The sequence below is a fragment of the Vulpes lagopus genome, chromosome X (assembly GCF_018345385.1).
Source record: "Vulpes lagopus strain Blue_001 chromosome X, ASM1834538v1, whole genome shotgun sequence".
Taxonomy (NCBI): Eukaryota; Metazoa; Chordata; class Mammalia; order Carnivora; family Canidae; genus Vulpes; species Vulpes lagopus.
Genome location: NC_054848.1, coordinates 73,391,494 through 73,416,144, shown reverse-complemented (window position 1 = coordinate 73,416,144; position 24,651 = coordinate 73,391,494). Strand labels below are relative to the sequence as shown.

Genomic DNA, 24,651 nt, shown 5'->3' with positions numbered 1-24,651 from the left:
CATATTTTGTAACTCTGTGGGAGAGTGGGCTGTTTCTGATTCTTTTTTTTGAGGGGTTTTCCTTCTAGTCATTTTGTTCAGTGCAGAGTGGCCAAAAACAAGTTGTATTGGGAAAAGGAGAAAAAGAGAGAGAAGGAAAGAAAAGAGAAAAAGAAAAAAGAGAAAGAAGAAAAAAATAGGGGAAAAAGAGAAGAAAAAGAAAGAAAAAGAAAGGAGAAAAAAGAAAAAAGGGGGGGTGGGGGAAGCAATCAGAAATCAAGAAGAAAGAGAGAAAAAAAAAAGCACAAAACAAAACAAAAAAAAAAAAAACAAAACAAAAACAAAAAAACAAAAAACAAAAAAAAACCACGGGGGAGTATCTTCCGATTCTGTGTAGTTTAAGTCCCTTGATTTCCCTTGGAACTGGTCCGTCTCGCTGGTCTTCTGGGGGGAGGGGCCTGCTGTGCTGATTCTCAGGTGTTAGCACTTGGGGGAGCTGCTCTGCCCCTGCCTGGTGCAGGGCTCGGTGGGGGTTGTTCACCCCGTGAGGCCCCGGGAGGAAGCCACAGTGTCGGGGGCAGCTCTGGGACCCTGGGTCCAGCCCCCGCAGTAGCTCCGGGGCTCTCCTTCTGCAGGGCCTGGGGGCTCCGGGGCGGGGCCGCTGATCTGCTCAGTTCCAGGCAGGAGCGTCCTTGCTGTCCTGGGCCCTCCCGGCCTCTGCCTGTCCCGGGGGAGGCCGGATCCTGGGCTGTGTCCCGGCGCCCTGTGCTCCGGGGCCTGCGCTGTTGGATTCGCGCTCCCGGCGGTGCAGCCCCCTCCGCGGAGCCGCCGCCCGAGCCTCTCCGAGCTGTTCCCGGAGCCGCGCAGCCCCCTCCGCGCGGAGCTTCTTCTGCATGAACATTTAATAAGATAATGTATTAAGTATCTTTAAAATATTAGTTATTATTACTGTTTTTGTTAGTGCTCAACCAAAGTTGTCTCACTGGACTATAGAAGAATCTGTATTACAGTCAGTATGTCTTAACCAAAACTCTCACTATTCCAATCTTTGAGTTAAAAAATAAATAAAAGATGACTTTACTAAAATCTTATTAACTTTTATGAACCATCCTTAGATGGACAGATATATCACTTCCACCACATTGTACTGGTTGTTTAGAACTACAGGCAATTCATCCATGATTTATAATATTTAAATAAGAAAAAAGAAAGAAAAACCTCATAGGCAGCTGACTGTAACCATACAATGGAGCATAGAAAAGCAAATCATATTAAATGAAATAATTTCAATGTTTTACTGACCCCATTCCAAATTATAGAAGCTCCATATAGGGAGTATGGTGTAATGTAAAGCTTTGGAATTGAAATCCAAATATGATTTCAAGCTCAGCTTGATCATTGGGCAAGTCACAACCTCTGAGAGCCTCCAATGTTTTTATCTGTAGATGGAGATTAAATGAATTTGTTCTACTTATACATCAATACATAACAACTTCTTGGAATCAGATGCCATAAATATATGTGATCATGGTTTCCCCATAACAAATGTACTAGATGGATTTTTAATTATCATTTTCATTTTACAAAATATATGAAACTGGTATTAAAGAGATTAAGTAACTTGCTCAAACTTAAATTAAAAATGTAGCAGAACCAAGATTCAATTCTAGATATATGACTCCAAAGGATTTTTAATACCATTTGACTGTACTATGTCTATTTCCATTAATGTTGTGAAGATTCTGGATGTAATTATTATAAGAAATTTTTGTGTGTATTGTAAAGCACTAAATGAATGCAAACCATTGTTATTGCTATTGATTCCAACAGCTTAAAGATCTATACTTTTCTATAACGAGTTTTATCATGCTTCATGATATACCAAATAAACTAGCTAAACCTCAAACTCAAATGTTCATATGAAGCATGACTAAAAGTGAACGAAATCATATTGATCAGTCCTAAATGCAATAGTACTTAATTTTAACTTTTGCCTATAAAAGCTTCCTTTATCCCCTATGTCTTATTATATATCACATAGAGAAAAGTAACTTTGTCTCTTGTCTGTCACTATTCATCCCTAAGGAAAAAAAGATCTCTGTGTTCTCCCCTACCACCAAATTTTCAAAGATAAAACAGGATACAATGGAGAAGTCTGAAATGCAGATAATTAGGGATTTTAATACTTCTCCTTCCTTTTGTAAACTATAATCTCACAGGAATTAAATAGTTGTCCAATGAAATGAGGATATTATTTTTAGAGAGATTCTGTCATTAGAAAATGTATAATTTGGAGCAGTGTGAAGAAGAAGAGGCAAGAACGACCCCTGAACCAGCCAAAGCCCGCGGGCCACTGCATCCCCGCATTCAGTGGTTATGTCATTGCCACCATATCCAAGAGAAAGGCTGAAGGGGTTGCTAAAGGAGACAAAGCCAAGGTGAAGGATGAGCCACAGAGAAGATATACAAGGTTGTCTGCTAAAGCTGCTCCTCCAAAGCCAGAGCCCAAGCCTAAAAAGGCCCCTGCAAAGAAGGGAGAGAGAGTACCCAAAGGGAAAAAGGGGAAAGCTGATCCTGCCAAGGATGGAAATAACCCTGCAGAAAATGGAGATGTCAAAACAGACCAGGCACAGAAAGCTGAAAGTGCTAGAGATGCCAAGTGAAGTGGGTGCATTTTTGATAACTGTGTACTTCTGGTGACTGTACAGTTTGAAATACTATTTTTATCAAGTTTTATAAAAATGCAGAATTTTGTTCTTTTTTTTAAACAACTTTATTTTTTTAATTTATGATAGGCACACAGTGAGAGAGAGAGGCAGAGACATAGGCAGAGGGAGAAGCAGGCTCCATGCACCGGGAGCCTGACATGGGACTCGATCCCGGGTCTCCAGTATCGTGCCCTGGTCCAAAGGCAGGCGCTAAACCCTGCACCACCCAGGGATCCCTGTTTTTCTTTTTTTTAAAGCTATGTTGTTAGCACACAGAACACTTCATTGTTGTTTTGAGGGAAGGGAATAATAGAATGTCTCCAAAGCTAGACTGATAACAAGGGGAAAAACACCTTTCCCTTATCGTTTTGAGAAACTTCCTCTTGGCTTCCTGGAGGAGGGATTCCTTGATGTTGACACACATAAGCCACCTTGGTGGTGTGGAAAAACTAAAATTCAGTTTTTTTTTTTTTAAATTCAGTTTTTTTATGTCTTCTTCTCCCATTCTGCCTTCAACATAGACTTGACTCCCTTAAACCCAGAGACCTGTTGGAACCTAATCCCAAGAAATGGTTTCCCAGTATGTCAGGCAATCTGTACTTTACTGAGTCACCACTGAGATGGCGTCCCTCAAATGAGTTCCTTTTTTTAGCTTGTGGATCTTCAGATTGATAATTCTGCCATTTTTCTTTCATTTCCAGAAAGTCAGGGACAGCTTGTGAAAAGTTGTTAAACAGCATGCTAAATGTGAACTGTCAACCCTCACTCTAAACTTTTCCTGTTCAGAGCATAACATGAAGACTTCATTGGGTTTTATAGTGGCTTTCTGATTTTGGTAGTCTATTGAAGAAGGGAGTTTGAAAGTTGCCATATACTGTTAATGATCTTCCACCAATGTCCTGCCTGAAACACCATGATTGTTTATGAAAATTATCTTTAAAAAAAAAAAAACAAACAGGAAAATGGATAATTTAATCCAAGGAAAATAGGAGGGAAAAATTTATAATTTAAATTTACTGTACAGAATGTAGAACTAACAACTTTGAACCATTGCTGTATAGAATTTCTAAAACATTGAAGCTCCCTTTATTTGGGCCAGCCATTTTTGTTTGTTTTTCCCCATTGAAAATTGTATTTGTATATAGCTTTTATGATATTGAGGTTTTTCCATCTATCCCTACACTGTGAAGAGTTTTAATCAAATAAATATGCTGAACTTTCTCATATGCTTTTTCTGCGGGAGGATCATATGATTCCTGTACTTTATTTAATTGATGTAGCGTATCACAGTGATTGATTTGTGGATATTGAACCAGCCTTGCATCCCAGGAATAAATCCCACTTGGTCATGGTGAATAATCCTTTTAATGTATTGTTGGATCCTATTGGCTACTATATTGATAAGAATTTTGGTATCCATGTTCATAAGGGATATTCTAGAATTCTCATTTTTGGTGGGGTCTTTTTCTGGATTTGGGATTAAGGTAATGCCAGCCTTATAAAAGGAGTTTGGGAGTTTTCCTTCTACTTCTATGTCTTGAGCTGCACAAGTCTGCAATAATCTCCCTTGTCCAGCAAGGGAGTGGATACAGAAATGATAAAAACAGAGGTTAATGTCAGGAACTGACAAGAGTCCTGAACAGGACTTTTATTCATACAGGGTTTGTGACAGAATTAGAAGTGTGTGTTTGAGGCAAGGATCATAGGGTAATCATTAACAGAGGTGCAGTTTCATTCAACAAGTAAGTGACAATCATTTCTCAGTGATTATGATCTGTGACATCAGAATTGGTGAGGCATACATTCTAGTTATAGATCAAATTATAATGATTTTGTTTTGGTCCTCACTGAGCTAAGCTTGGGTGTTTCTGCCCTGGGGGATGGTTTTCCAACTCTAGGGCAGTTTCCTGCTGCCCTATGCTTTTCTAACCCATTATGCATCTTCATAACCTTCTTAAAGATATCTCTCACACTTCTATTTTTTTTAAATAGCTTCAGATGAATAGGTATTAATTCTTCTTTAGATATTTGGTGGTACCCCCTGGGAAGTCATCTGGCCCAGTATTCTTGGTTTTGGAGGAGTTTTTTTTTTTTAAATATTTATTTGTGTGTGAGAGAGAGAGAGAGAAAGAGAGAGAGAGAGGCAGAAGGAGAAGCAGGCTTCATGCAGGGACCCTGATGCAGGATTCGATCCCGGGACTCCAGGATCATGCCCTGGGCAGAAGGCAGGAGCCAAACCGCTGACCCACCCAGGGATCCCCTTTTTGGGAGATTTTTGATGACTGCTTAAATTTCCTTGCTGGTTAGGTCTGTTCAAGTTTTCTATTATCTTCCTGTTCAGTTTTGATAGTTTACACACCTATAGGAACACATCCATTTCTTCCAGATTTCCTAATCTGTTGTCATATAGTTGCTCATAATATGTTCCTTTAATTGCATCTGTGATGTTGGTTGTGTTCTCCTCTCTTTCAATCATGATTTTATTTATTAAGTTCCTTTCTCTTTTGCTTTTGAGAAGCCTGGCCAAGGGTTTATCAATATTATTAATTCTTTCAAAGAACCAGCTCCTAGTGACATTGATCTATTCTACTGTTCTTTTGGTTTCTATATCACTGATTTCTGTTCTAGTATTCATTACTTCTCTTCTCCTCCATATTTGCTGTTCTTTCTCCAGCTCATTTAGGTGTATGGTTAGGTTATTTATTTGAGACCTTTCTTGTTTCTTGAGAAAGGCTTGTATTGCTAAATAATTCCCTCTTAGTACTGCCTTTCCTTCATTCCAAAGGTTTTGAACAACTGTGCTGTCATTTTCATTTGTTGCCATGGTTGACCAATTAATTTTTAGTAGGATGCTTTTTAGCTTCCATGTATTTGAGTTGTTTCCAAATTTCTTCTTGTGATTATGTACAAGTTTCACAGCATTGTAGTCTGAAAATATGTAGGGAATGGTCCCAGTCATTTGGTACCATTTGAGACCTGATTTGTGACCTATTATGTAATCTATTCAGGAGAATGTTTCTTTTTTTTTAATTAATTTTTATTGGTGTTCAATTTACCAACATACAGAAAAACACCCAGTGCTCATCCCGTCAAGTGTCCGCCTCAGTGCCCGTCACCCATTCCCCTCCAACACCCGCCCTCCTCCCCTTCCACCACCCCTAGTTCGTTTCCCCGAGTTAGGAGTCTTTATGTTCTGTCTCCCTTCCTGATATTTCCCAACATTTCTTCTCCCTTCCTTTATATTCCCTTGCACTATTATTCATATTCCCCAAATGAATGAGAACATACACTGTTTGTCCTTCTCCGATTGACTTATTTCACTCAGCATAATACCCTCCAGTTCCATCCAATTTGAAGCAAATGGTGGGTATTTGTCATTTCTAATTGCTGAGTAATATTCCATTGTATACATAAACCACATCTTCTTTATCCATTCATCTTTCGATGGACACCGAGGCTCCTTCCACAGTTTGGCTATTGTGGCCATTGCTGATAGAAACGTCGGGGTGCAGGTGTCCCGACGTTTCATTGCATCTGAATCTTTTGGGTAAATCCCCAACAGTGCAATTGCTGGGTCATAGGGCAGGTTTATTTTTAACTCTTGGAGGAACCTCCACACAGCTTTCCAGAGTGGCGGCACCAGTTCACATTCCCACCAACAGTGTAAGAGGGTTCCCTTTTCTCCGCATCCTCTCCAACATTTGTTGTTTCCTGCCTTGTTAATTTTCCCCATTCTCACTGGTGTGAGGTGGTATCTCATGGTGGTTTTGATTTGTATTTCCCTGATGGCAAGTGATGCAGAGCATTTTCTCATGTGCTTGTTGGCCATGTTTATGTCTTCCTCTGTGAGATTTCTCTTCATGTCTTTTGCCCATTTCATGATTGGATTGTTTGTTTCTTTGGTGTTGAGTTTAATAAGTTCTTTATAGATTTTGGAAACTAGCCCTTTAGCTCATATGTCATTTGCAAATATCTTCTCCCATTCTGTAGGTTGTCTTTTAGTTTTGTTGACTGTATCCTTTGCTGTGCAAAAGCTTCTTATCTTGATGAAGTCCCAATAGTTCATTTATGCTTTTGTTTCTTTTGCCTTTGTGGATGTATCTTGCAAGAAGTTACTGTGGCCAAGTTCAAAAAGGGTGTTGCCTGTGTTCTCCTCTAGGATTTTAATGGAATCTTGTCTCACATTTAGATCTCTCATCCATTTTGAGTTTATCTTTGTGTATGGTGAAAGAGAGTGGTCCAGTTTCATTCTTCTGCATGTGGATGTCCAATTTTCCCAGCACCATTTATTGAAGAGACTGTCTTTCTTCCAATGGATAGTCTTTCCTCCTTTATCGAATATTAGATGACCGTACATTTCAGGGTCTACTTCTGGGTTCTCTATTCTATTCCATTGATCTATGTGTCTGTTTTTGTGCCAGTACCACACTGTCTTGATGACCACAGCTTTGTAGTACAACCTGAAATCTGGCATTGTGATGCCCCCAGCTTTGGTTTTCTTTTTTAAAATTCCCCTGGCTATTCGGGGTCTTTTCTGATTCCACACAAATCTTAAAATAATTTGTTCTAACTCTCTGAAGAAAGTCCATGGTATTTTGATAGGGATTGCATTAAACGTATATATTGCCCTGGGTAACATTGACATTTTTACAATATTAATTCTGCCAATCCATGAGCATGGAATATTTTTCCATCTCTTTGTGTCTTCCTCAATTTCTTTCAGAAGTGTTCTATAGTTTTTAGGGTATAGATCTTTTACCTCTTTGGTTAGGTTTATTCCTAGGTATCTTATGCTTTTGGGTGCAATTGTAAATGGGATTGACTCCTTAATTTCTCTTTCTTCAGTCTCATTGTTAGTGTATAGAAATGCCATTGATTTCTGGGCATTGATTTTGTATCCTGCCACGCTACCAAATTGCTGTATGAGTTCTAGCAATCTGGGGGTGGAGGCTTTTGGGTTTTCTATGTAGAGTATCATGTCATTGGCGAAGAGGGAGAGTTTGACTTCTTCTTTGCCAATTTGAATGCCTTTAATGTCTTTTTGTTGTCTGATTGCTGAGGCGAGGACTTCCAGAACTATGTTGAACAGCAGTGGTGAGAGTGGACATCCCTGTCTTGTTCCTGATCTTAGGGAAAAAGCTCCCAGTGCTTCCCCATTGAGAATGATAATGCTGTGGGCTTTTCGTAAATGGCTTTTAAGATGTCAAGGAAAGTTCCCTCTATCCCAACACTCTGAAGGGTTTTGATCAGGAATGGATGCTGTATTTTGTCAAATGCTTTCTCTGCATCTAATGAGAGTATCATATGGTTCTTGGTTTTTCTCTTGCTGATATGATGAATCACATTGATGGTTTTACGAGTGTTGAACCAGCCTTGTGTCCCAGGGATAAATCCTACTTGGTCATGGTGAATAATTTTCTTAATGTGTTGTTGGATCCTATTGGCTAGTATCTTGTTGAGAATTTTTGCATCCATGTTCATCAGGGATATTGGTCTGTAATTCTCCTTTTTGGTGGGGTCTTTGTCTGGTTTCGGAATTAAGGTGATGCTGGCCTCATAGAACGAATTTGGAAGTACTCCATCTCTTTCTATCTTTCCAAACAGCTTTAGTAGAATAGGTATGATTTCTTCTTTAAACGTTTGATAGAATTCCCCTGGGAAGCCATCTGGCCCTGGACTCTTGTGTCTTGGGAGGTTTTGGATGACTGCTTCAATTTCCTCCCTGGTTATTGGCCTGTTCAGGTTTTCTATTTCTTCCTGCTCCAGTTTTGGTAGTTTGTGGCTTTCCAGGAATGCATCCATTTCTTCTAGATTTCCTAATTTGTTGGCGTACAGCTGTTCATAATATGTTTTTAAAATCGTTTGCATTTCCTTGGTGTTGGTAGTGATCTCTCCTTTCTCATTCATGATTTTATTAATTTGAGTCTTCTCTCTCTTCTTTTTAATAAGGTTGGCTAATGGTTTATCTATCTTGTTAATTCGTTCAAAGAACCAACTCCTGGTTCTGTTCATCTGTTCCACAGTTCTTTTGGTCTCGATATCATTGAGTTCTGCTCAAATTTTAATTAACTGTCTTCTTCTGCTGGGGGTGGGGTCTATTTGTTGCTTTTTCTCTAGTTCCTTTATGTGTAAGGTGAGCTTTTGAATTTGAGATCTTTCCAGTTTTTGAATGGATGCTTGTATTGCGATGTATTTCCCCCTCAGGACTGCTTTTGCTGCATCCCACAGATTTTGAACGGTTGTATCTTCATTCTCATTAGTTTCCATGAATCTTTTTAATTCTTCCTTAATTTCCTGGTTGACCTTTTCATCTTTTAGCAGGATGGTCCTTAACGTCCACGTGTTTGTGGTCCTTCCAAACTTCTTGTTGTGATTAAGTTCTAATTTCAAGGCATTACGGTCTGAGAATATACAGGGGACTATCCCGATCTTTTGGTATCGGTTCAGACCCGATTTGTGACACAGTATGTGGTCTATTCTGGAGAAAGTTCCATGTGCACTTGAGAAGAATGTGTATTCAGTTGAGTTTGGATGTAAAGTTCTTTAGATATCTGTGAAACCCATCTGGTCCAGTGTATCATTTAAAGCTCTCGTTTCTTTGGATATGTTGTGCTTAGAAGACCTATCTTGTATAGAAAGAGCTAGATTGAAGTCACCAAGTATAAGTGTATTATTATCAAGGTATTTCTTCAGTTTGCTTATTAATTGGTTTAAATACTTGGCAGCTCCCACATTCGGGGCATATATATTGAGGATTGTTAAGTCCTCTTGTTGGATAGATCCTTTGAGTATGAGATAGTGTCCCTCTTCATCTCTCACTATAGTCTTTGGGGTAAATTTTAATTTATCTGATATAAGGATGGCAACCCCTGCTTTCTTTTGAGGACCATTTGAATGGTAAATGGTTCTCCAACCTTTTATTTTCAGGTTGTAGGTGTCCTTCTGTCTAAAATGAGTCTCTTGTAGACAGCAAATAGATGGGTCCTGCTTTTTTATCCAGTCTGAAACCCTGCACCTTTTGATGGGGTCATTAAGCCCGTTCACGTTCAGAGTTACTATTGATAGATATGAGTTTAGTGTCATCATATCTATTCAGTCTTTGTTTTTGTGGATTGTTTCACTGAACTTCTTCTTAAAGGGGAATTTTAAGAGTCCCCCTTAAAATTTCTTGCAGAGCTGGTTTGGAGGTCACATATTCTTTCAGTTGCTGCCTGTCTTGGAACCTCTTTATCTCTCCTTCCATTTTGAATGAAAGCCTTGCTGGATAAAGTATTCTTGGTTGCATGTTCTTTTCATTTAGGACCATGAATATATCCTGCCAGCCCTTTTTGGCCTGCCAGGTCTCTGTGGAGAGGTCTGCTGTTACCCTAATATTCCTCCCCATAAAAGTCAGGGACTTTTTTTCTCTTGCTGCTTTAAGGATCTTCTCCTTATCTTTGGAATTTGCAAGCTTCACTATTAAATGTCGAGGTGTTGAACGGTTTTTGTTGATTTTAGGGGGGAATCTCTGTATTTCCTGGATGTGAATGCCTGTTTCCCTTCCCAGATTCAGAAAGTTTTCAGCTAGGATTTGTTCAAATACATATTCTGGCCCTCTGTCCCTTTCGGCGCCCTCAGGAACCCCAATTAAACGTAGGTTTTTCTTCCTCAGGCTATCATTTATTTCCCTTAATCTATCCTCATGGTCTTTTAATTGCTTGTCTCTTTTTTCCTCAGTTTCCCTCTTTGCCATCAACTTGTCTTCTATGTCACTCACTCGTTCTTCCACCTCGTTAAGCCTCGTCGTTAGGACTTCTAGCTTGGATTGCATCTCATTTAATTGATTTTTAATTTCTGTCTGATTGGATCTAAATTCTGCAGTCATGAAGTCTCTTGAGTCCTTTATGGTTTTTTCTAGAGCCACCAGTAGCTGTAAAATAGTGCTTCTGAATTGGCTTTCTGACATTGAATTGTAATCCATATTTTGCAACTCTGTGGGAGAGAGGGCTGTTTCTGATTCTTTTTTTTGAGGTGAGGTTTTCCTTCTAGTCATTTTGCTCAGTGCAGAGTGGGCAAAAACAAGTTGTATTGGGAAAAGGAGAAAAAGAGAGAGAAGGAAAGAAAAGAGAAAAAGAGAAAAGAGAAAGAAGAAAAAAGGGGAAAAAGAGAAGAAAAAGAAAGAAAAAGAAAGAAAGGAGAAAACAGAAAAAAAAGGGGGGGTGGGGCGGGGTAAGCAATCAGAAATCAAGAAGAAAGAAAGAAAAAAAAGCACAAAACAAAACAAACAAACAAAAAAAACACACAGAAAAAAACAAAAACAAAAACAAAAACAAAACAAAAACAAAAACCACGGGGAGTATCTTCTGATTCTGTGTACTTTAAATCCCTTGACTTACCCTGGAACTGGTCCGTGTCGCTGGTCTTCTGGGGGAGGGGCCTGCTGTGCTGATTCTCAGGTGTTAGCACTTGGGGGAGCTGCTCTGCCCCTGCCTGGTGCAGGGCTCAGTGGGGGTTGTTCACCCCGTGAGGCCCCGGGAGGAAGCCACAGTGGCGGGGGCAGCTCTGGGACCCCGGAGTCAGCTCCCGCAGTAGCCCCGGGGCTCTCCGTCTGCAGGGCCTGGGGGCTCCCGGGCGGGGTCGCTGATCTGCTCAGCTCCAGGCAGGAGCGTCCTTGCTGTCCTGGGCCCTCCCGGCCTCTGCCTGTCCCGGGGGCGGCCGGATCTTGGGCTGTGCTCCGGGTCTGTGCTGGTGGAATCGCTCCCGCCCTGCAGCCCCCTCCGCGGAGCCGCCGCCCGAGCCCCTCCGAGCTGTTCCCGGAGCTGCGCCGCCCCCTCCGCGGAGCCGCAGCCCGAGCCCCTTCGAGCTGTTCCCGGAGCCGCGCCGCCCCCTCGGTGGAGCTTCTTCCTCCGCCCGAGCCGCCGCCACTGAGCTGTTCCCGGAGCCGCGCAGCCCCCTCCGCGGAGCCGCCGCCCGAGCCCCTCCGAGCTGCTCCGGGTCCCGCCGAGCGCTGCAGCCCTTAGGGAGCTCGGCGCATCTCCCCGGGGCGCAGTTCCTCTGTTACTGTCCCAGGGAGCCCGAGGGCATCCCCGCCTTTCTGGGGATCCTGCTCCAATTCCCGGGGAGCCCCTTTCCGCGGGGAAGGTTGGTGCAGCTCCTGCTCCCGGGACGGGGCTCTCCTGTCCTGGGGACACTCGCCCCGGCCTCAGCCTGGCTCCTTGCGGGGCCCCTCCCCCTTGGAGGCCTTTTGTGTCTTTATTTCTTTTTCCCCGTCTTCCTACCTTGATAGAAGCGCGAACTCTTCTCACTGTAGCGTTCCAGCTGGTCTCTCTTTAAATCTCAGGCCGAATTCATAGATTTTCAGGATGATTGGATGGTTTTCTAGGTAATTTGTTGAGGACAGGTGACTTGGAGACCCTGCTCTTCCGCCATCTTGCCCCTCCCCCAACACCTTTCCTGTCAGGAGAATGTTTCATGTGCACTTAAGAAGAAAATGTATTCTGTTGCTTTAGCATGGAATGCTCTGAATATACCTGTGAAGATCATCTGATTCAGGGTGTCATTCAAAGTCCTTGTTTCCTTGTTGATCTTCTGCTTAGATGATCTGTCCATTGCAATGATTGGGGTGTTAAAGTTCCCTACCACTATGGCATTTTTATCAACCTTTCAAAATTTGGTTATTAATTGGTTATAGAAATTTGGCTGCTCCCATGTTAGGGGCATAAACATTTACAGTTATTAGGTCTTATTTTTGGCTAGACCCTTTAATTCTGATATAGTGTCCTTCCTCATCTTTTATTACAGTCTTTGGCTTAAAATTTGATTTGTCTGTCATAATGATTGCTACCCAAACTTTCTTTTGGTTACCATTAGCATGATAAATGTTTTTCTTTTTTCTTTTTTTTTCATTTGGGGAATATAAAAAATAGTGAAAGGGAACAAAGGGGAAAGGAGAAAAAATGAGTGGGAAATATCAGAGAGGGAGACAGAACATGAGAGACTCCTAACTCTGGGAAACGAACAATGGGTGGTGGAAACGGAGTTGGGTGGGGGGTTGAGGGTGACTGGGTGACAGGCACTGAGGGGGGCACTTGATGGGATGAGCACTGGGTGTTATGCTATATGTTGGCAAATTGAACTCCAATAAAAAATATATTGTGGTGAATAAATCCTTCATCATCTATAGCCACAGAATGAACACATAATAAAATTCTTAATATTTTGCAATATTTCTTATATTATTGAGAAAAGACCTCTTGCATATAGTGTACTTCATATTTGTGAAAAAATGAAAATAAAAATAAATGTTTGTCAAACACCTCACTTAAAATCTAAAGTTGTCTTTGGGTCTAAAATGAGTCTCTTGCAGATAGTATATGGATGGGACTTGCATTTTACCCAATCTTATACCCTGTGTCTTTTGATTGGGGCATTTATCCCATTTACATCCATGTACATCCCAGTTACATTACAGTAACTATTGAAAGATATGAATTAGTGCCATTATATTACCTGTATAGTCACCGTTTCTGCATATTATCTCCATTCTTTTTTGGTTCTGTTATTCTTGGGTTCTCTCTTTACCTAAAGGGTTTGCTTTAATATTTCTTCCAGGGCTGGTTTAACGATAACAAATACTTTTAATTTCTTTTTGTCCTGGAGGCTTTTATTTCTCCTATTTTGAATGACATCCTTGCTGCATAAAGTGCTCTTGGCTGCACATTTTTCTCATTTAGCACACTGAATATATCATTCCAGTCCTTTCTTTCCTGCCAGGTCTCTGTAGATAGGTTAGCTGCCAGTCTAATGTTTCTACTATTGTAGGTTATGGACTTCTTGTCCTGAGCTGCTTTGAGGATTTTCTGTCTCTGAGATTTCACTAATTTCACTATTATATGTTCAAGTGTTGACCTATTTTTATTGATTTTGAGGAGGATTCTCTGTGCCTCTTGGACTTGCATGCCTGTTTCCTTCCATATATTAGGGAAGTTCTCAGCTATAATTTGCTCCAATATACCTTTTTTCTATCATTCGCCATCTCTCTTTTTTTCCTCTTCTGGGATCCCAATTATTCTAATATTGTTTCACTTTATGTTATCAATTATCTCTTGAATTTTCCCTTGTCACCCAGTAGTTGTTTAAACTCTCTTTTTCTCTGCTTCTTTATTCTCCATCTTTTTGTCTTCCATATCACTAATTCTCCCTTCTGCTTCATTTATCCTAGCAGTTAAAGCCTCCAGTTTTTATTCATCTCATTAAGAGCCTTTTTTATTTTGACTTCATTACATGTTAGTATTTTTTTTATTTCTCCAGAAAGCTATTCTCTAGTGTTTTTCATGTTTTTTTCAAGCCCAACTGGTATCTTTATAATCATTATTCTGAACTCTCATTCTGACTTCTTACTTATATCAATACTGATTAGGTCCCTGGCCGTCCCTTCTACTCTTGTTCTCTTTTTAAGTTGAGTTTTTCCATCTTGTTATCCTTGCAGAAAATGGTTGCTTTTCTATTTGTAGAGTGGCAGCCATTATTTTCTTAGATCTCTGATTAAGTTTGTAGATGTTCAGAATGATTTGAGAGCTATCTAACTAAATTCGTGGGACCAGATGAAACAAAGATCTATTGTCTGTCATCTTGGATTATCTCCTCTCTCTCCATAATTTGTTAATTGATGTCATAAATTACTTCTTTTTATATTGTGTATCCAATATAAAATATATTTTTGTAACTAGTTATTTTATCTACTTAGGTCTATTAACTTCTATACTAGAATTGAAAGTGATTTACACATCACCATGAAAATATTATAACATTTTAATTTGTTTGTATATTTACTTTTACCAGTGAGCTTTATAATTACAAATGATTTTGCATTTCTGCTTAACATCTTCCCCCCCCCCCAATTTTAGGATTCCAGGTAGCATTTCTTATAAGACAGGCCTTATGGCAATGAAATTCTTCAGATTTTCTTAGTCTGGGAAAATATTTATCCTTCAATTTTGAAAGGCAGTTTTATCAGATACAGTATTCTTGGTTAGCAGGTTTTTTCTTTTAGAATTTCAAATGTATCATCCCACTCTCTTTCGACTTACAAGTTTTATGCTGAGATATCCACTAACAGTGTTGTGAAGGTTCCCTTGTATGTGATGAATTAGTTTTCTCCTTTTACTTTCAAATTTTCCTTTTTGTCTTTGACTTTGACTATTTGATAATGATGTGTCTCAACGTGGACTTCTTTGGGTTCTTCCCAAATGAAGTCTTTTGGGCTTCTTTCATCTTGATGTCCTTTTCCTTTCCAGATTTGTGAAGTTGCTGATCATTTCGTTTTTTAAACATTCTGCCCTTTCTCTGGTCCTGTGACTCCCATAATACATATATTTTTCAGTTTGGTGGACTACTTAAGTCTCTTGAGCTTTCTTCACACTTTTTCATTTTCTTTCTCTAAGAAGATAATTTCAAATAACCTGTCTTCAAATTCACTAATTCTTTCTTCTGCTTGATCATATATACTCTTGAAATCCACTAGTGATTTTTTTAGTTCAATTATTACATTATGCAGCTCCAAAATTTCTATTTGATTTTTAAAAATATTTTCTGTCTTTCTTTAAATACTCATTTGCTCACGCATCATTTCCCTGAGCTCATTGAGCAGCTTCATGATGGCTATTTTGATTTCTTTTGGCAGTAATTTATATACATCAATTTTATTAGGGTCAATTTCTGGAGTTTCTTTTTTCTCCCATCAGTTTGACTATTTTCCCTGTTTCTTTGTATTCCTTGTAACTTTGTGTTAGTACTAAAACATTTGAAAAAAATACTTCCACCTTTACCAATCTTTATAGGCCAGAATTATGAATGGAGAGACTTTCACCAATCAGCCTTGCTAGATATTTTGGAGGCCTCTGCAATATACTCGTGAATGTATATATTTCTAGATTATTTGTGTAAATTCCTAATTAGAGAGATTTTCCAGTCTTGGAGGTCATAATATTTCTCCCCTAGTCTATGTCTGCTAGACTCTGTGTCCTGTGAATCAGCAATATACCACCTGGATATTTTTTACCAGCAGCCTCTAGCCATCTAGAGTTTGTCAGGTTCTATCAGTATTCCAAGTTGAACTAGACAGAAACCACTCCCTCAGGCAACTACCCCAAAAGCAAAAACTTTGGACATATTCTCCACTCTACTTTTGCCTGCTGATGGAGAGGTTTCTGAGCTGTTTGAACTTGTGCTTCCTGTAGAACAGGTCTTCTGAAACAAGAGCACACTGCCCAACTATTTTGTTCTCAGTGAGACCCAGGCAACTAGAGACAAAATCATGTCCCTTTGAAAAGTCCCCCTACCCACTCAGAATATCAGGCCACAGTCAATTTTAATCTTTCTCTCCTCAGGGAGAAGCCAGAAACTGATAGTTTCCTCCCAGTTAAATGATGGTAGGAACAAGGACTATTAACAGGGAGCCATGAATTTTCCTAGTGGCTTTTATGTAGCTAGTGTAATGCTCACCTTAGGTGTAGGAGCCTCTCAACTAGTTTCTGGATTTGTTACAAAATGAATTGACCTGTATATTTTTGTTGAATTAGTGTCTTCATCAGGGGAAGGGGGGTCTCAGGCTTTCTATTTAACAATCTTTCTGACTTATTTGTAGTCTTTTAGGCTAGCTTTTAAAACATAATAATGTGCTACTATGTACTCTGTTACATAGTAACAGAGTTACTCTGTAATTGAGTCTTCATCAATGTTATTTGATATTTATATTTTTCCAATTTTTACTTTACATATTCTGATGTTTTCTAGAACAATAAAATTCTTTTTGAGTCAGTCTCCTATCAATACAAAATAAGCCATTTGTCTGATTTAATTTTGTCTCAATTTCCTTTTTGTCAACTATTGATATTGTAAATGTTTTTCTTTTTGTCATTGCTTGGAATAGATTTATTTGTCTATTCATTTTCAATCATTCTACATCATTTCACTTTTAGTATGTACCTTATAATATAATGGAGTAGTAATATATTTTTCTTACCTTAGAACACATACCTTTCAATAGAGATTTAATTTAATATATTTACACTTTTTTATAATTTTTGTTCTTTGGATTCTAAATCTCCTAGTTACATAGTATTGATCTTTAAGATATTTCTCATATTCTCAAAGATATGACATAATAAAAAAATGATTTTGTTCCTCTCTTACACACTTGGTTTGCTGTAGTGTTATTTTTACCAACATTTCTTCTAAAAAAATTCATAATATTTTTTTACAGTATAAGACATGAACTATAAGGAACCATGGATTGGCTTCAAAGGATCTAATCAATCTCTTGAAATTATATGCCAATATTTTGCTTGTTTATAGGTGTATTTTTTTTTTATTTTATTTATTTATGATAGTCACAGAGAGAGAGAGAGGCAGAGACACAGGCAGAGGGAGAAGCAGGCTCCATGCACCGGGAGCCCGACGCGGGATTCGATCCCGGGTCTCCAGGATCGCGCCCTGGGCCAAAGGCAGGCGCCAAACCGCTGCGCCACCCAGGGATCCCTATAGGTGTATTTTTATAAAGTCATTTTTTAAATCCTGAAAAGTTATCATGATTCTCAAAATGTAAAGAAAGAACCACTGCTTGAGATACTGTGCCAATGCCTTTTAGCATTTTTCTGTAGGGAAGAAAATTCTTTTTTTAAAAGATTTTATTTACTTATTCACGAGACACACACACAGAGAGAGAGAAGCAGAGAGAGAGAGAAAGAGGGGGGGGCATAGACACAGGCAAAGGGAGAAGCAGGCTCCATTCCACGCAGGCAACCTGATGTGGGACTCAATCCCGGGTCTTCAGGACCACACTCTGGGCTGAAGGCAGCACTAAACCACTGAGCCACCCAAGCTGCCTGAGAAGAAAGTTCTTAACATACTCTTTTTGATATTTTACATATTCTGTTTTTTTTTTAATAATACATTTATTTTTTATTGGTGTTCAGTTTGCCAACATACAGAATAACACCCAGTGCTCATCCCGTCAAGTGCCCCCCTCAGTGGCTGTCACCCATTCACCCCCACCCCCCACCCTCCTCTCCTTCCACCACCCCTAGTTCGTTTCCCAGAGTTAGGAGTCTTTATGTTCTGTCTCCCTTTCTGATATTTCCTACCCATTTCTGCTCCCTTCCTCTCTATTCCCTTTCACTATTATTTATATTCCCCAAATGAATGAGGCCATATAATGTTTGTCCTTCTCCGATTGACTCATTTCACTCAACATAATACCCTCCAGTTCCATCCACATTGAAGCAAATGGTGGGTATTTGTAATTTCTAATGGCTGAGTAATATTCCATTGTATACATAAACCACATCTTCTTTATCCATTCATCTTTCGATGGACACCGAGGCTCCTTCCACAGTTTGGCTATTGTGGACATTGCTGCTAGAAACATCGGGGTGCAGGTGTCCCGGCGTTCTCTTTTTATTGTATCTTTCTTATCTATTATATGATTTTTAAAATTTTTTATCATAATATGTATTCACATTTTTTCTCCTTTTAATGAGATTTTTTGGTCTTTCTTCTTTAATTTCAGTCTGTTCTCTTTTAACCTTCCTCTGGTATTGTTTCACAAAAATTCTGTCATTTTTCTTTACCTTTGAGTATAATGAACACATTTTAGAATTTTCATGTGTATCTTATCTCAAAACTATTTTGAGAGGTATTTTTTTTCTGAGTTTTCATGACAATTTTCCTTTTTCTTCTTGCTTCAGAACCTTTTCAGGAGTTCCATACAAGTTTTACAAATTTATGTTTGATTCAGTTGATATATACCTAGCCATATTTTCTGGAACACAGGAGGAATACAGTCTCTTTACCTTCTCTCACTGTTCATCTTGTGTATTGACATATTTTTCCTTTTACATCTAGATATGAAGTTCAGTTTCTACAGACCCTAGCTCAACTTGTAATATATGTATTTACTAGGATTCTATTGAAATGAATTTAGATATTATCTAGTTGCAGTTCTTAGATTTTTTTTTTTACTAAACTTGGAAATTAGATACAATTTGAAATATTTGAACAGTGTGTGTGGGAGTCCACATCCACAATACACACCCTCCAATTGCTTTTCTAATTTATATCCCTGTTCATAATATTCCTTCTTAGATATTGACATACCAGAACACCACATGCTTTTATCCATTTCTCCTCCTGCAAAGCAACATTTTGATGTGGGCTCTGAATAGAAGCAGAAACTAATAGGAACAGGATAGCTAAACTGTAACATAAATTGGCTTAAAATATACGTTATACATTTGGAAAATAACCATCTGGTTTTTTGATCAGTGTAATGCTTCTTCCCCAGAACTAGGTGAAAATTGTGAGTCAACTTCCCTTTTGGTGAGTGTGTATGTCTATAATCTTTCCTGTTCTGTTTCAGATAGTTGGAAGTGAGGTATTTTTTTAGTCCAGCCCCATAAATGAATACTGTATATAGAAAGTATGTCTGGACTATGACCAATAATCTTTTATTTCTCCTTATCACTTTCTTTTCTTCTATTTGCGTTAGAGATATTTTGATGGCATAACTACACATAACAACCTTGCTACCATGCTAACATTAAAGTCTCTTCCTGAAATGTCTGTAAGTATTATTCTATTTCTGCTATATTTAATCTCTCATTGTAATTTTGTTTGAATTTATATATCCTAAACTGCTAGTCTTTACATTGGAACCCATTTATCATTAATGTTGTATTGCAAATTGTAAAAACTCCTGGTTTTCTTTCCTCCTCCTCCTCCTTCTCCTCCTCCTTCTTCTTCTTCTTTCTTTCTTCTTCCTTTGTTACATTATTATAAGTCTTAAATCTGAGATGTTTCAAAGTAGTTGTGGTTACATGTCAAATAATACCTTACATTTCCTCCCTCATACTATTGGAATCCCCAGAACCTTATTTTTAAGGACCTGTAGATTGAGTTTGTCTTTTTATCAATCATTAGCTGACTTGTTAGTTCATATGGAGCACTCCACTTCACTACAAAAAAATAAATAAAAATAAAATCTGCAAACCAAAAATAAAATAGCAACAACAAAACATCAAATTGAGTGATATTAAAATTTTAATAACACTTTAGATAGTATTTGCCTCTTGTCATAATAGCACTAATTTAATCATTATGGACAATTTGTGAGATAGATAACATCATTGTCTCCTTTATTACCAAAACTGAAGTATGACAAATTTAAGTACTATGCCTCTGTTCATGAAACAAGTATGTGGCAGAGCCAAAATTCAAATCTGAGTTGCCTGGCTCTTGAATATATGCTCATAAGCACTAAAGTATATAGACTCTCATTACATTTTATTTCCTCCCAGGCTTATGAAACCAAAAATTAGCTACATGAAATATGATTTTAGATTCTTTTCCTCTGATGACTTATAAAAATAGATTTATGAAATAATGATATGCATATTTGCTGATGTGGTCGAATGGGGCAGGGCAGGACTGACTTTGGTTTGGCCTAAATAAATAATAATAGTTGACTCACTACTGGAGGTGTGTGGTATTAATATGAAATATGCCAGTTAACATGATTTTGGGCACTTAGCTAGACACGGGAGATATGCTAATAAACCAAACAGATCTATGGACAAATACATATTAAAGAAATAATTTCACACATTTATTAAATTAATTCCAAGGACACAAAGTTCTTAGAAGTATTGGGTCTAATGGAAGCATATAAAAAGGATAGTTATTTCCATTCATCTTTCGATGGACACCGAGGCTCCTTCCACATTTTGGCTATTGTATTTATTTAGAGGATCAGTAAGATTTCCTTGATAATGAAAAATGAATAACATTTTTTAAAAGATTTTTTATTTTATTTGACAGAGAGTGAGACAGAACAAAGCAAGGGGAGTGGCAGCCAGAGGGAGAGGGAGAAGCAAGATCCCTGCTGAGCAGAGAGCTTGACAAGGGGCTCCATCCTGGGACCATAAATTGAGCTGAAGGCAGATGCTTAACTGAGTCACCCAAGCACCCCCACAAAATGAATAAGAGTTCATTACAAGTAAAGAGAAGAGAATGTTCAAAGTCCATGTCACTGTAAAGAAGCATGATGTATTCAAAAGACTGTAAGAAGTTTACTATGGCTAGAATGAAAAAAAAAAAACATGATAGAGAGAGGCAGGAAATAAGATTCTAATGATAGGAATCAAAATGTCCTGGGCATTTTGCTATGCTGTGTTAAGTAGTTTGACTTTATCTAGAGGTTAATGAGAAAGATAAGATGTAGGGAGAGAAACGGCATGTTAACATTTGCCCTTTAAAAAATGACCCTATGAGATATTGCAACTGTCACTACTGAGAAAAAAGACAGAAGTAGCACTGCAACCATTGAATATTGGAGAGAAGGCATGCTATACCTTTATGTAACTGATTACACATCATTTATTTGGATACAATTAAGTTAAAAGTCAAAATTAAAATGGCTACTAGAAGTTCACTGTATCCAGAACATATGTAGAGATTATTACTAACTTTCCATGACTTTATTTTCATAGTATTTGAGCCAAAAAATCAGTGACCTAAAATCATTTTTATGCATCAGCAATCCAACTGTATCTTGAGCAGTAAAGTCTTAAAGCTTAAAATGCTGCCTTATAGAAATCCTCAAGGGACTTCATTACTAGAGTGATACAATCATTAAGTCAAGCCCTTAGGGATTCAGAGTGATTGGAGAAAATACTGAACAGGCCCACTGACTCTTGTAGCTGCCATTCAAAGACTGGCACCACATAATATTCCAGGTAGAGTAACTGCCCTACTACCACAGAAACCTAATCACATTAACACTGCAGACTCAGCCCGTTTGAGGACTGAAAAAGTGGCTGTGTTTAATGTGTAGTAGCTGAAGCTTTCAGTTTCCCTTTTGAAAGTCCTCAATAATAATGTTAATTATAATGAAACAGCTCTACATGTAATTTTCTTCTGAGCAAAACTATAGATTTGTGTAAAATTACTCCTAACTTTTAGCTATATATAAGACAGAAATGTCTGACTATAATGATTTCTAATTGATATAATGACAACTTTTAGCTAAGCAGTGAAAACTATATATTTCCCCAATGGTTTTAACACAAACTGTAAATTGAAATGTACATTACAACAATCTCAGTTTTTCAGCATCAGCAAAGGGGATTTGAAATTATATTAAAAGTTTGGTATCTTGCAGAGTCTAGACTATTTTCAGTATGAATCTTATTCAAAACATGCATTGCCAATCCAATGATTTGACGTAGGCTGATGCACATATTAAACATTAAAATACAGGACATTGTAGGGGCACTTGGGTGGCTCAGTCAGGTGAGCATCTGACTTTGGCTTAAGTCATGAACTTGGGGTTCTGGGATGGAGCCATGAGTCAGGCTCCATGCTTGGTTGGGAGTCTGTATGTCCCCTCTCTGCCTCTGCCCCTCCCCCCACTCTTGCTGTCTCTGTCTCTCAAATAAATAAGTACAACATTTTTAAAAAATTTAAAAAAGATAATAGAGGATATTTTATGTTGCCTGAGAAAGTGATTACACTGTAATTTATATATATAGCCTCCAATGATGTGTCTAGTGAGAAGTTGTTGCGGCTGGGGTCAGAGATGTTGCTGCCTGTATTCTCCTCTAGGATTTTGTTGGATTCCTGTCTCACATTTAGGTCTTTCAACCTTCTTGAATTTATTTTTGGGCATGGTATTGTGGACATTGCTGCTATAAACATTGGGGTGTTGGTGTCCCAGCATTTTACTACATCAGTATCTTTGGGGTAAATGCCCAGTAGTGCAATTGCTGGGTCATAGGGTAGCTCTATTTTTAAATTTTTGAGAAACCTCCACACTGTTTTCCAGAGAGTCTCTACCAGTTTGCATTCCTACCAGCAGTGTAAAGAGTTCCCCTTTCTTCACATCCTCTCCAACATTTGTTGTTTCCTGTCTTGTTAATTTTACTCATTCTCACTGGTGTGACATGGTATCTCATTGTGGTTTTGATTTGTATTTCTCTGTGTGGAGCATTTTTCTATAATAAATTTATTTTTTATTGGTGTTCAATTTACCAACATACAGAATAACACCCAGTTCTCATCCCGTCAAATGCCCCCCTCAGTCCCTGTCACCCATTCACCCCCACTCCCCACCCTCCTCCCCTTCCACCACCCTTAGTTAATTTCTCAGAGTTAGGAGTCTTTATGTTCTGTCTTCCTTTCTGATATTTCCTACCCATTTCTTCTCCCTTCCTCTCTATTCCCTTTCACTATTATTTATATTACCCAAATGAATGAGAACATATAATGTTTATCCTTCTCCGATTGACTTATTTCACTCAGCATAATACCCTCCAGTTCCATCCACGTTGAAGCAAATGGTGGGTATTTGTAATTTCTAATGACTGAGTAATATTCCTTTGTATACATAAACCACATCTTCTTTATCCATTCATCTTTCGATGGGCAACGAGGCTCCTTCCACAGTTTTTTATCTGAAGTCCCAATAGCTCATTTTTGCTTTTGTTTCCTTTGCCTTCATAGATGTATCTTGCAAGAAGTTGCTGTGGCCAAATTCTAAAAGGGTGTTGCCTGTGTTCTCCTCTAGAATTTTGATGGATTCTTGTCTCACATTTAGATCTGTCATCCATTTTGAGTTGATCTTTGTGTATGGTGTAAGAGAATGGTCCAGTTTTATTCTTCTGCATGTGGCTGTCCAATTTTCCCAACACCATTTATTGAAGAGACTGTCATTTTTCCAGTGGATATTCTTACTTGCTTTGTTGAATATAAGTTGACCATAGAGTTGAGTGTCCATTTTATTCTGTTCCATATGATCTATGTATCTATATGTTTTTGTGGTAGTACCATATGGTCTTGATCATCACAATTTTATAATACAGCTTGAAATCTGGCATTGTGATGCCTCCTGTACTGGTTTTCTTTTTCAAATTTCTCTGGCTATTCGGGGTCTTTTCTGATTCCATACAAATCTTAAGATTATTACATGAATTTCTTAAGCAGTCATTTATGAAACTATTGAAATAATTTTATCTAGTACAGTTATCTGATATCAGCAAATAAAAGATATGAAGCTTAAAAGGTTTATAGAGTATTTTGGAGCACATTCTTTAAAGTATGGCTTCTCAGATAAAATTCATTAATATCTGGATGGCTCTGTATGTTACTATATTTTTCACAAATGGTGGTTCTCCGTAAATATTTGTTGTTGAAAATGTTGTTCTCTGTACACAGTATTGCAAGATGACACTTAGAAATGGCATATAGAGTTTTAGACCTTAGAACATAATTGAACTCTGGCTACCTCAAGGAGGGTTTGGTCAAATACATCCCAGTACCTGATTTCTGGAGAGAGGATGGGCCTTCTTTCCACTACCAATTATCTCAGTTTGCCTACAGACTAATCTAGTGGAACCCACAAATAATATCTCTGAGTGATCATTAACTAGACAGAACTTTAAGACAATCACAAACTTAGTTGGAGGCATTATTGAGTCAGTAGATTGGATTTTGGGACTTTATATACCCAATCAGAATAAAAGTAGGGACAATGGATGGATATATGCAACCCACATTTCCCACAGTATATTACTAGTTTAGGAATTTCATGTGAAATCTTCCATAACCAGCATTAAGTGTCTCTGATTCATGTGGCTTACAGATAGAACAGTAATAACAAGCATTTACTTAGCAATGTCACATCAAGTGTATTATCTAATTAATTCACACATTAATATTAAGATAAAGCTAATCTTATTATCTCATATAGTACACTGATGGCCAACATGTCCCTGTTTACTGGTTCTATTAATTATTTTTCTTTTTAAAATTCTTATTTAAATTCCAGTTAATTAACATACAGTGTAACATTAGTTTCAGGTGAAAAATAAAGTGTTTCAACACTCCCATATAACACTCTGTGCTCATCACAAGTGCACTCCTTAAATCCTCA

At 38.3% G+C, this 24,651-nt stretch overlaps 1 protein-coding gene across 1 annotated transcript; it reads left to right on the top strand.

Annotated features, from left to right (window-relative positions):
• Nucleotides 1-1,316: 1,316 nt before the first annotated feature.
• LOC121482579 (non-histone chromosomal protein HMG-17-like) lies at nucleotides 1,317-2,642 on the top strand. Its single transcript, XM_041740440.1, has 2 exons — nucleotides 1,317-1,321; nucleotides 2,279-2,642. Exons 1-2 carry the CDS (start codon nucleotides 1,317-1,319, stop codon nucleotides 2,640-2,642), a joined length of 369 nt encoding a protein of 122 aa, XP_041596374.1.
• The last annotated feature ends 22,009 nt before the right edge of the window (nucleotides 2,643-24,651 follow it).